This window comes from Eleutherodactylus coqui, chromosome 1 (genome assembly GCF_035609145.1).
Source record: "Eleutherodactylus coqui strain aEleCoq1 chromosome 1, aEleCoq1.hap1, whole genome shotgun sequence".
Classification (NCBI taxonomy): Eukaryota; Metazoa; Chordata; class Amphibia; order Anura; family Eleutherodactylidae; genus Eleutherodactylus; species Eleutherodactylus coqui.
The window spans coordinates 277,659,522-277,672,172 of NC_089837.1; the positions used below are offsets into that span (position 1 = coordinate 277,659,522).

Consider the following 12,651-nt stretch of genomic DNA (forward strand, 5'->3'; position numbering starts at 1 on the left):
ATGTTAGGTTGAAGGGAGACAATGTTCATTTAATTCAGCCCATTTCCACCCCCACTTGTTGATCCAGAGGAAGGAAAAAAAAAAAACAAGAAAAAAAAATCAATGAGGCAGAAGCCAATTTAGCCCATTGGGGGAAACAAAATAATCACAGGCCACACACGGTTAGACATCTGCAGTCTGTGAAATATTTTCCAGACTTCTAGTGTTCCCTGTGAGAAAATAATTCAGATCATAATCATATTTTTACATAGCTTTGGAAATATCTTACCATAGTTTGAGTTTTTTATCAGAAGAACTCGATGGCTACATATTTCTTTTTGGATAAAAGTTGAAATGATACACTTTTAGGCCTTAGTCAGACGGGCGTTTTTTCGCGCGATTTGCGGATCGCATGATGGATGCGCATCTGCAAATCGCATGATCAGTGCCCGAAAATCGTCCGAAAATCTGCTCCTAGCCGCGTTTCATTAGAAACGGGCCGGAGCTGTCAAGCGCATTGCATTCAATGGAGCCAGCAATACAGCGGCTCCATTGAAAGCAATGCGCTGCGGGCGAGTGTGGGATGAATTGTTGGGAAGGGCTTAAATATATAAGCCCTTCCCTGCAATTCATCCAGAAAAGTGTTAAAATAAAAAATATATACATACTCACCTGCTCCCAGCTGTCGGAGTTCCCCGCGGCCGGCCTGCAGTGGGTGTGAAGGGTGTGTGAGTCAGCGCTGAGCCAATCAGAGGCAGGTCTGACTCACACCCCCTTCACACCCACTGCAGGCCGGCCGCGCGGAACTCCGGCTGCCGGGAGCAGGTGAGTATATATATATTTTTTATTTTAACACTTTTCTGGATGAATTGCAGGGAAGGGCTTATATATTTAAGCCCTTCCCGACAATTCATCCCGCGCACGCCGGCAGCCCATTGCTTTCAATGGAGCCGCTGTATTGCCGGCTCCATTGAATTCAATGGGCAAACATCGTTCTTCTCTGCCACAGCTGTTACAGCTGTGGCAGAGAAGAATGATTTGTCTTCTATATGTTCTCAATGGGGTCGGCGCTGCTGCCGCCGGCCCCATTGAGCGCATATAGAGAAGAGAACAGGAATCGCAGATCGCAGATAGGTGCGATCTGCGATTTCTGTTCTATAATTTATCGGACGAGCGCATAAAAAGCGCTCATGTGTCCGATACCATTGCAAAGCAATGGTTTTTTAAAAATCGCCAGACGCATGCGCATGCGCAAATCGCGCAAAAAAACGCCCGTCTGACTAAGGCCTTATTCAATCAACCCACATATTACCCATGTTTACTTAATGCCAGAAAGACTATTTTATAAAATCCAATAGTGTATAACACATTACTCTGTGATTTAGAAATTCCACTTACTTTTGTAATGCAATTACCTGCCCGTGCTCCTGAAACTATCCATGTAGTCACATACTGTCACATTGACAGCAGTGGCACCAGGGAACCTGTTGGGAGTCATGTGGGTAGGGCACACAGCTGTCCAGATATGTTTCTCTCTTTAAACTCAGCTTGATGAACAGATTTACAGACTAATTTATGTTACACCTTAATAGCCTATACTAGGTGCTCTATTTAAACTCCTCTCTCGCCTTTGCCAGTTATTGAGTCTTTCTACCTGATGTGCTTACTTCATGGTATTGTCTGGGATATTGTTTGTCTATGTTTTCGACCCAGCTTCTTTGAATACTTTACTTGGCTCGCCAGACTACATGTTTCCCTGCCATCGTAATTCCTGGAGTCCTTCTGGTATCTGACTTCCCAGTATTGACTCATTTTGCCTTTGTTACCTGTTTACTCCACCCGGTGATGCACCCTAGGGATTTATAGCGAAAAAAGCCATGTCCCTCAAAAAGAGGCTGAAGGGTGAAAACCTGCAGCCCCTAGGTGTTGTTAGCCAGAGTACCTGGCGTCAAGCCTGACTGTGGATGTGTTTCCGTGACATATATATTACAGGTGTGCAATAGTGATAGAGAGCTTTTGAAAGACTAAAACTATATTCTTTTATTCATTCACATATATACATATAATTTAACTTTTTTTCTCATATATGTTTTTATTGACTGTAACAACATTTAAAACTGTCCTCATGTTAAGGCCCTAGACACGCAAGCATATTTTTATTCTGTGTGCTGTTCAAATCTGCAACTGACTTGACTCAAACAGCACATACATACTTAGTAGCCAATGTGCCAAATCACACATCGATTTTTTTTACTACGGACACATAGATCATGTAGAAAAAAAAATACAACATGCATTACCCTGATTTTCTGACAACACTCCATTATTCAAGTCCAGGGGGAGACGGAAAAAAAAAAAAAAAAACACACTTGGACAGCACTTGGATGCCATTTGTCTACTGTCTGGATTTCATGAATCCATTCCTAAAAATGCTGAAAAAAAGGACTGAGTCTGCTTCAGTTTTTCTGTGAATGTGAAAAACTTATGACATACTGCAGTAAGAAAATTAAACACCAACCACAAAAAAAATGGCATATGGAATTGCATTCAAATGAAAAAAACATTTGTTTTTTTCTGGACACTTTCATACACTCATGTACCTTAGTTATAGCAGGTGCTGTAGTGCAATAAGGTGTTACACTGGGACTACATGATTCTTATAACTTATGGAATATCTGACAAGTCTCCATTGACAGCTTAAAAAAAAAGTTCTGAGTGCCGAAAAAAGAATTCAATGACTAGAAATTAAAAGAGAAAGTATTTTACCAAGTGAAAAAAATTCTGAACTTGGTTCACGCCTTCAAAGAGCAAGCTATTGGAAAGTCAGGGTTATCAATGTACATGTCATCTGCAGGGAAAAACAAACACTGTTCCACCCACCTTTCTACTTTGTAAAGTATTTAATCAATAAAAAGTGAACAGCGCTTTGTTACATTTATTGGTCACTTTCAAAAGGGCCTTAAAGTAGGTCAGAGAGCTGTTTTTAGTGGAAACTGTCCATTCATGTTTTCAAGACTACAATGCTTCTTTGTTTACTGCTGACCCTGTGAAAACCTAAAAAGAAGAATACTGTGTATTTTGCTTGCTTGTCTCTCTTATCTTATCAGCACTGCAGCTACAATACACCAGGTGTACTCACCAATTTACCATCAGGTGAAAGCATGTTATGGCCAGGATCCAAGCTCACTGGAGAAACCTGCTGGAGGACTGACTGACTGGTCAACATGGTATTGTTACCGTGGTGATTAATTGTTGAAGATGAAGTGACCTCGCTGTTTCCTTGTTGATTGTATCTTACTCCTGTATAAAAAAAAAAAAGTATGTACGCTATTCTGCTATGCACATGTAGTTTTTAAACATATACAGGTTACAGATACATTTAAGTAAAAATATCTGTATTCACGGACCAATGCTGTAAAAGAACGTATGGTCTATCCTTTATAATTATCACTGAAGTCCACTACCATAAATACACCTGCATGTTATGTTATTGAAAATACCAATAAAAGTAATTGGAAAGAGAAAACATTGCACATATGAAAAAGCAAAAAGGAATCTAATAACACAGGGAGTCCATATAAAACTCCTATAAATTTTTTTATAATTTTTTTAAATTGTGTATATTAAATTATTGAAAGCAGAGCATGGAATACACCAGGACTAGTAACCTGTTTTGGAAAAAAAAAAAATTCCTTCTTAATGTCTGTGAAGGAATTCTTTTGCGAAACACGTTGCTTGCTAGTCCTGGTATTTTCCAAAATACCTAGATATGTAATACATAGCTCAATATACACCTACAAGTGGTAAATATATACAATATAATTAAACTAAGCATTGTATATATACAACGCTTAATTCCAAAATGTAACACTTACTCTTAATCTTACCCCAAGACCTAACCTTGTCACAGGAGGCAGTCACTTACTCCCCACTCTACTAACTGGCCCTGTAGCTCAGTTGCATGCTGTGAACTAGAACACCTGGAAACACATAATAAGGTAAGGTGACCAGATGTCCTGATTTAGGTGGGACAGACCCACTGTCCTGAGTCTCAAGCGGGACAGCCACTTGTCCCGCTTTCAGGATGGGAGGTCACCATGACAGCTCTCCGGCAGGTAATCACTCACTGCTGCTGGTGTGGGACGCACATACTGACTTCAGTGTGTGTACCTGGGATCATTCTCCCCTGATCTCTCTTCATTGGTTCCACAGGAGAAAAGGGGAAGAGGTGTCCAGGTTCCATACTTCCATCAGTGTGTGTATCCCGCAACAGTGCAGAATGAAGGCACAGCAGCGCTCTGAAGAGCAGGAGGTGGTAAGTATATCAGTTTCTATTACTACTGGGGCTGCTGTGGGGGTCACTCTTACTATTGGGGTCGATATAGGGGACACTATTACTACTGGGGCCAATATAGGGCACACTATCACTAGTGGGGCCAATATAGGGGTCACTATTACTACTGGAGCCGATATAAGCGACACTGTTTTTACTGGGGCCGCTATAGGGGTCACTATTACTACTGAGAAGAATACAGGGGACAGTACTACTACTGAGGCTACTGGGGGGGGGGGAGTCACTATTACTACTGGGGCTGACATTGGGGACACTTACTACTGAGGCCACTGTGGAGGTCACTATTACTATTGAGGACACTCAAGTTGACTTATGGTATGTTCACATGTGGTGGAAATGCTGCGGAATGTCTGCAGCAGAAATTTCCACTACGAATTCCGCAGCATTTCTGCATGCAAAAATCCATAGCATTGGTGCAGATTTTGACTGGAAATCAGTTGCAGACGATTTCGCACTATACAGTGCTCCCCCTCACCTCCCGTTGTCCGCGCTTCCCAGCTTCTGGTTTCCAGCGGCCTGGTCAAGTGTACCCCCGCTGGTCAGGTGAGGCCACTACAGGCCACTGGGAACCAGAAAGCAGGGAACGCTGACAGCCTGGATTTACTGTTTTTTGGATGCAGAAATGTTGCAGAATTTGCTCCCTGTATTTTTTTAAATGGCCCTGTGCTTTTTATAATAATAATCTTTATTTGTATAGTGCCAGCATATTCCACAGCGCTTACATAGACAGGGGGAATACAGAAAGTCAAAATATACAAAAATTATAGAACTATAATTATAGCTCCAACGAGCTTACATACTACAAGTAATGGGGTGATACAGAAGGTAACGGGCTGGAGATGTGCACGGTATGGCAAGGTGGAGAGTAAGGGATTCTATACAAATAGACAATGGTCAGACATTTGGCCGTGTGACGGCAGAAACGGTATGACTGCAGGAGCGGTTTATGATGGCTAGCAGGGATTGCAGTCAATAGGTCAGGGAGCATGTTATCAGGCGGAGTACAGAGGGGTTTGTTTAGGGAATGCGGTAGGCCTCCCTGAAGAGGTCCGTTTTTAGAGCACGCCTGAAGTTCTGCGAGTCCTGGATTGCTTGGGTAGCCTTTGGTAGTGCGTTCCAGAGGACCGGTGCTGCTCTGGAGAAGTTTTGGAGGCGGAAATGAGAAGTTCGAATTAAAGGGGCACTTAGTCTGGTTTCGTTAGCAGAGCGGAGAGCCCGGGCTGGGTGATGGATTGAGATGAGGGAGGCAATATAGGGGGGCGCTGCGCTGTGGAGGGCTTTGTGGATGAAGGTAGCGAGTTTAAATTGAATTCTGTATTTAACGGGCAGCGAGTGCAGTGACCGGCACAGGGCAGAGGCATCCGAGTAGAGGCTGGACAGGAAGATGAGCCTGGCTGCCGCATTTAGGATGGATTGGAGAGGGTAGAGTCTGGTGCAGGGGAGGCCGATCAGCAACGAGTTGCAATAATCGAGCCGAGAGTGGATGAGGGTAACAGTAAGCGTCTTTAGCGTGTCCACAGTGAGAAAAGAGTGGATTATTGCGATGTTCTTGAGGTGCAGCTGACATGTTCGGGTGAGAGATTGGATGTAGGGGGTAAATGATAGATCATAGTCGAATATGACCCCAAGGCAGCGGGCATGTTGTCTAGAAGTTATGGTGGCGCAACACACTGAGATGGAGATGTCAGGATGAGGTTGGTTAGTGGAGGGTGGAAATACCAGTAAGTCACTTTTAGAGAGGTTTAGTTTTAGGTAGAGAGAGGACATAGTGTTAGAGACAGCGGACAGACAATTGTTGATGTTTTGGAGGAAAGGTGCAGAGATGTCACGGGAAGAGGTGTATAGCTGGGTGTCGTCAGTATACAGGTGGCATTGGAGGCCAAATCTCCTGATGGTTTGTCCAATAGGGGCTGTGTAGATGGAGAAAAGGAGGGGGCCGAGGACCAAGCCCTGGGGAACCCCAACAGCAAGGGGAAGAGGAGGGGAGGTAGAGCCAGCAAAGAAGACGCTGAAAGAGCGGTCAGATAGGTAGGAGGAGAACCAGGAGAGAGCAGTGTCCTTTAGGCCGATGGAGCGGAGCATACTGAGGAGGAGTTTGTGGTCAACAGTGTCAAATGCTGCGGAAAGGTTGAGGAGGATCAGTAGGGAGTAATCGCCCCTCAATTTGGCTGTCAGTAGGTCATTGGATACCCTTGTAAGGGCAGTTTCTGTCGAGTGTTGAGGTCGGAAGCCAGACTGTAGGGGGTCTAGGAGAAAGTGCTCTGATAGATAGCTTTCAAGGCAGGAGTAAACCAGGCGTCATAGTAGTTTGGACATGAAGGGGAGATTAGAGATGGGTCGATAGTTGGCAGCATCAGTCGCGTCCAGAGTCAGCTTCTTTAGCAGTGGGGATATGATGGCATGTTTGAAAGAAGAGGGAAAGATGCTAGAGGTCAGAGAGAGGTTGAATATAGTGGTGAGATGACCACTGGGGAGAGGGGTCGGAGGAGGTGTGAGGGGAGGGGGTCGCTAGTGCAGGTAGTGGGGTGAGCAGAGAAGAGCAATTTGGAGACTTCTTCCTCTGTCGCTGGTCTGAGTACAGACAGTGAGCAGGAGCTAGATGCAGTGCTGACAAGACTAGGGTCAGGGCTAGTCTGGGATTGGGAAGTTATTTCCTGACGGATGTCATCAATTTTCTTTTTGAAGTAAGCAGCCGACTCTACAGCACTGAGATCCATCAGAGGGGGTTGCGGTTTAGGGCTGAGAAGGGAGTGAAAAGTATCAAAGAGCCGTTTAGGGTTGTGCGATAGTGAGGAGACTAGAGAGGTGAAGTAGACTTTCTTGGCGTCTACATCGGATGGCTCGGGTCATGGGGGGGGGGGCGCCGCTTCATCCAGGGCATGTTTGAGAGCGGTGTTGTAGTGAGAGGCAGCCACATAACAACGAAAGTAAAATCATATGTTGTTATAAACCCCGCCCCTGACCACACCTCTGTCCCGCTTTGACCTTGGGAAATTCTGGTAACTTTAAATAAGGTCCTTTCCACTCTTTCACCAACATGGCCCCACAATCCACTTCTCCCTGCTCTGCTTGCTCCTAAACAGACACCTCCCTCCTCCCAAGTGCTCAAGCATTCTCAGAAGAAGTCCTGATGCTAGTGAGAGGTAATTAGGTTAATTAGGTGATGTGGCCAGAGAGTTAAATTAGTGTAATGATGGGGCTCTACAAGTGTGCAATGGGGCCTAAAATACCTTCAACCAGAATGTCTCTTCTGAAAGCCACTGGCTGCTCCTTTTGGTTTGGGCCCCATTGTTCATACATATATAAGATCAGGACAAACAGAGGTATCCATTTTAGGGTGCTAATCCCAAATATTTTTTTTTCTCCCCTAAATTGCATTAACTGCTGGGAAAAAAACTGTGGGGGTCAAAATACTCATGATACCCCTTAGTGAATCCATTAAGGGGTAAATTTTTAAAAATGGGGTCATTTGTGGGGGCATCTATCATTCTGACACCTATGAGCCTTCTCAATCTTGGCTTGGTTTTCAAAAATAAAATGTTTCTCAAAATGTTAATGAGTAATGTTAAATTTGTACATCTCCTAAATGTTAAAAAAAAGTAAGCTTTTCCAATGTGCTTCCAGAATATAGTAATCAGATGGAAATATATATCTTATCAAAATTAGTACAGTGTGTTCGTGCACATATTTGCCATATTGCAGTTGAAAGTGTTAAAAAAAGACATTTTTTCAAAATTGCCCAATTTTAGCACCTCTAACAATTATCCACAAATTTTATCAGTCTATTTTCACCACGTAAATGAAGTACAATAGGTGGCGAAAAAACAATGTCAGAATTACTTGGATATGAAAACCTTTATGGAGTTATTCTATGTTAAAGATTAGAGATGAGCGAGCACCAAAATGCTCGGGTGCTTGTTACTCGAGTCGAATTTCCTGCGATGCTCAAGGGTTCATTTCGAGTAATGAACCCCATTGAAGTCAATGGGCGACCCGAGCATTTTTGTATGGGACCTATGCTCCGCTAAGGTTTTCATTTGTGAAAATCTGGGAAGTTCCAGAAAGTGATGGGAACGACACAGAAACGGATAGGGCAGGCGAGGGGCTACATGTTGGGCTGCATCTCAAGCTCCCAGGTCCCACTATTAAGCCACAATAGCGGCAAGAGTGCCCCCCCCCCCCCCAATTTTTACTTCTGAAAAACCCTCATTAGCAAGGCATACCTTAGCTAAGCACCACACTACCTCCAACAAAGCCCAATCACTGCCTGCATGACACTCTGCTGCCACTTTTCCTGGGTAACATGCTGCCCAACCGCCCATTTCAGTAGTAGTAGCAGTCAAGACAGGTCCCAATAACAATTCCAAAGCAGCAGTATAGGGGGAGCACAGTATTAGTTCCATTTCAGTAGTAGTAGCAGTCTAGACAGGCCCCAGTAACATATCACTAGCAGCACTATAGGGGGAGCACAGTATTAGTTCCATTTCAGTAGTAGTAGCAGTCTGGACAGGCCCCAGTAACAATTCCGAAGCAGCAGTATAGGGGGAGCACAGTATTAGTTCCATTTCAGTAGTAGTAGCAGTCTAGACAGGCCCCAGTAACATATCACTAGCAGCAGTATAGGGGGAGCACAGTATTAGTTCCATTTCAGTAGTAGTAGCAGTCAAGACAGGCCCCAGTAACACTTCCGAAGCAGCAGTATAGGGGGAGCACAGTATTAGTTCCATTTCAGTAGTAGTAGCAGTCAAGACAGGCCCCAGTAACAATTCCGAAACAGCAGTATAGGGGGAGCACAGTATTAGTTCCATTTCAGTAGTAGTAGCAGTCAAGACAGGCCCCAGTAACAATTCCGAAGCAGCAGTACAGTGGGAGCACAGTATTAGTTCCATTTCAGTAGTAGTAGCAGTCTAGACAGGCCCCAGTAACATATCACTAGCAGCAGTATAGGGGGAGCACAGTATTAGTTCCATTTCAGTAGTAGTAGCAGTCAAGACAGGCCCCAGTAACAATTCCGAAGCAGCAGTATAGGGGGAGCACAGCATTAGTTCCATTTCAGTAGTAGTAGCAGTCTAGACAGGCCCCAGTAACATATCACTAGCAGCAGTATAGGGGGAGCACAGTATTAGTTCCATTTCAGTAGTAGTATCAGTCTGGACAGGCCCCAGTAACAATTCCGAAGCAGCAGTATAGGGGGAGCACAGTATTAGTTCAATTTCAGTAGTAGTAGCAGTCTAGACAGGCCCCAGTAACATCACTAGCAGCAGTATAGGGGGAGCACAGTATTGGTTCCATTTCAGTAGTTGTAGCCGTCAAGACAGGCCCCAGTAACAATTCCGAAGCAGCAGTATAGGGGGAGCACAGTATTAGTTCCATTTCAGTAGTAGTAGCAGTCAAGACAGGCCCCAGTAACAATTCCGAAATAGCAGTATAGGGGGAGCACAGTATTAGTTCCATTTCAGTAGTAGTAGCAGTCTAGACAGGCCCCAGTAACATATCACTAGCAGCAGTATAGGGGGAGCACAGTATTAGTTCCATTTCAGTAGTAGTAGCAGTCTAGACAGGCCCCAGTAACAATTCCGAAGCAGCAGTATAGGAAGAGCACAGTATTAGTTCCATTTCAGTAGTAGTAGCAGTCAAGACAGGCCCCAGTAACAATTCCGAAGCAGCAGTATAGGGGGAGCACAGTATTAGTTCCATTTCAGTAGTAGTAGCAGTCTAGACTGGCCCCAGTAACATATCACTAGCAGCAGTATAGGGGGAGCACAGTATTGGTTCCATTTCAGTAGTAGTAGCCGTCAAGACAGGCCCCAGTAACAATTCCGAAGCAGCAGTATAGGGGGAGCACAGTATTAGTTCCATTTCAGTAGTAGTAGCAGTCAAGACAGGCCCCAGTAATAATTCCGAAGTAGCAGTATAGGGGGAGCACAGTATTAGTTCCATTTCAGTATTAGTAGCAGTCAAGACAGTCCCCAGTAACAATTCCGAAGCAGCAGTATAGGGGGAGCACAGTATTAGTTCCATTTCAGTAGTAGTAGCAGTCAAGACAGGCCCCAGTAACAATTCCGAAGCAGCAGTATAGGGGGAGCACTGCATTAGTTCCATATCAGTAGTAGTAGCAGTCTAGACAGGCCCCAGTAACATATCACTAGCAGCAGTATAGGGGGAGCACAGTATTAGTTCCATTTCAGTAGTAGTAGCAGTCAAGACAGGCCCCAGTAACAATTCTGAAGCAGCAGTATAGGGAGAGCACAGTATTAGTTCCATTTCAGTAGTAGTAGCAGTCTAGACAGGCCCCAGTAACAATTCCGAAGCAGCAGTATAGGGGGAGCACAGTATTAGTTCCATTTCAGTAGTACTAGCAGTCAAGACAGTCCCCAGTAACAATTCCGAAGCAGCAGTATAGGGGGAGCACAGTATTAGTTCCATTTCAGTAGTAGTAGCAGTCAAGACAGGCCCCAGTAACAATTCCGAAATAGCAGTATAGGAGGAGCACAGTATTAGTTCCATTTCAGTAGTAATAGCAGTCTAGACAGGCCCCAGTAACATATCACTAGCAGCAGTATAGGGGGAGCACAGCATTAGTTCCATTTCAGTAGTAGTAGCAGTCAAGACAGGCCCCAGTAACACTTCCGAAGCAGCAGTATAGGGGGAGCACAGTATTAGTTCCATTTCAGTAGTAGTAGCAGTCTAGACAGGCCCCAGTAACATATCACTAGCAGCAGTATAGGGGGAGCACAGTATTAGTTCCATTTCAGTAGTAGTAGCAGTCTAGACAGGCCCCAGTAACAATTCTGAAGCAGCAGTATAGGAAGAGCACAGTATTAGTTCCATTTCAGTAGTAGTAGCAGTCAAGACAGGCCCCAGTAACAATTCCGAAGCAGCAGTATAGGGGGAGCACAGTATTAGTTCCATTTCAGTAGTAGTAGCAGTCTAGACAGGCCCCAGTAACATATCACTAGCAGCAGTATAGGGGGAGCACAGTATTGGTTCCATTTCAGTAGTAGTAGCCGTCAAGACAGGCCCCAGTAACAATTCCGAAGCAGCAGTATAGGGGGAGCACAGTATTAGTTCCATTTCAGTAGTAGTAGCAGTCTAGACAGGCCCCAGTAACATATCACTAGCAGCAGTATAGGGGGAGCACAGTATTAGTTCCATTTCAGTAGTAGTAGCAGTCTAGACAGGCCCCAGTAACAATTCCGAAGCAGCAGTATAGGAAGAGCACAGTATTAGTTCCATTTCAGTAGTAGTAGCAGTCAAGACAGGCCCCAGTAACAATTCCGAAGCACCAGTATAGGGGGAGCACAGTATTAGTTCCATTTCAGTAGTAGTAGCAGTCTAGACAGGCCCCAGTAACATATCACTAGCAGCAGTATAGGGGGAGCACAGTATTGGTTCCATTTCAGTAGTAGTAGCCGTCAAGACAGGCCCCAGTAACAATTCCGAAGCAGCAGTATAGGGGGAGCACAGTATTAGTTCCATTTCAGTAGTAGTAGCAGTCAAGACAGGCCCCAGTAACAATTCCGAAGTAGCAGTATAGGGGGAGCACAGTATTAGTTCCATTTCAGTAGTACTAGCAGTCAAGACAGTCGGCAGTAACAATTCCGAAGCAGCAGTATAGGGGGAGCACAGTATTAGTTCCATTTCAGTAGTAGTAGCAGTCAAGACAGGCCCCAGTAACAATTCCTAAGCAGCAGTATAAGGGGAGCACAGTATTAGTTCCATTTCAGTAGTAGTAGCAGTCTAGACAGGCCCCAGTAACAATTCCGAAACAGCAGTATAGGGGAAGCACAGTATTAGTTCCATTTCAGTAGTAGTAGCAGTCAAGACAGGCCCCAGTAACAATTCCGAAACAGCAGTATAGGTGGAGCACAGTATTAGTTCCATTTCAGTAGTAGTAGCAGTCAAGACAGGCCACAGTAACATTCCCGTTGCAGCAGTTTAGGGAGATAACAGTCTCTTTCACATTTCAGTAGCTGCAGTATAGACAAGGCCCCAGTTACATTTATATAGCAAAAGAGTAGGCCAACCCCACACACCTTGCTGTACCATGAGTGCAGGCGAAGCCCATAAAAATTACTAGGATTACACTGTAGGCGAGGGCCCAAAAAAATTGGTGTACCAACAGTACTAATGTACCTCAGAAAAATTGCCCATGCCCAACCAAGAGGGCAGGTGAAACCCATTAATTGCTTTGGTTAATGTGGCTTAATTTGTAACTAGGCCTGGAGGCAGCCCAGTTAAAATAAAAATTGGTTCAGGTGCAAGTTTCAACGCTTTAATGAGAATTGAAACGTATAAACATTGTTTACAAAAATTAT

The 12,651-nt window shown here is 44.5% G+C and overlaps 1 protein-coding gene across 1 annotated transcript in view; it reads right to left on the minus strand.

Moving 5' to 3' along the window:
• Positions 1-12,651, minus strand: part of HNF1B (HNF1 homeobox B) — a 129,683-nt gene that overhangs the window by 18,628 nt on the left and 98,404 nt on the right. Inside the window, exon 5 of the mRNA XM_066583953.1 lies at positions 3,119-3,279. Within this exon, the coding sequence (XP_066440050.1) occupies positions 3,119-3,279 (161 nt within the window). The remainder of the gene's footprint in view (positions 1-3,118; positions 3,280-12,651) is intronic.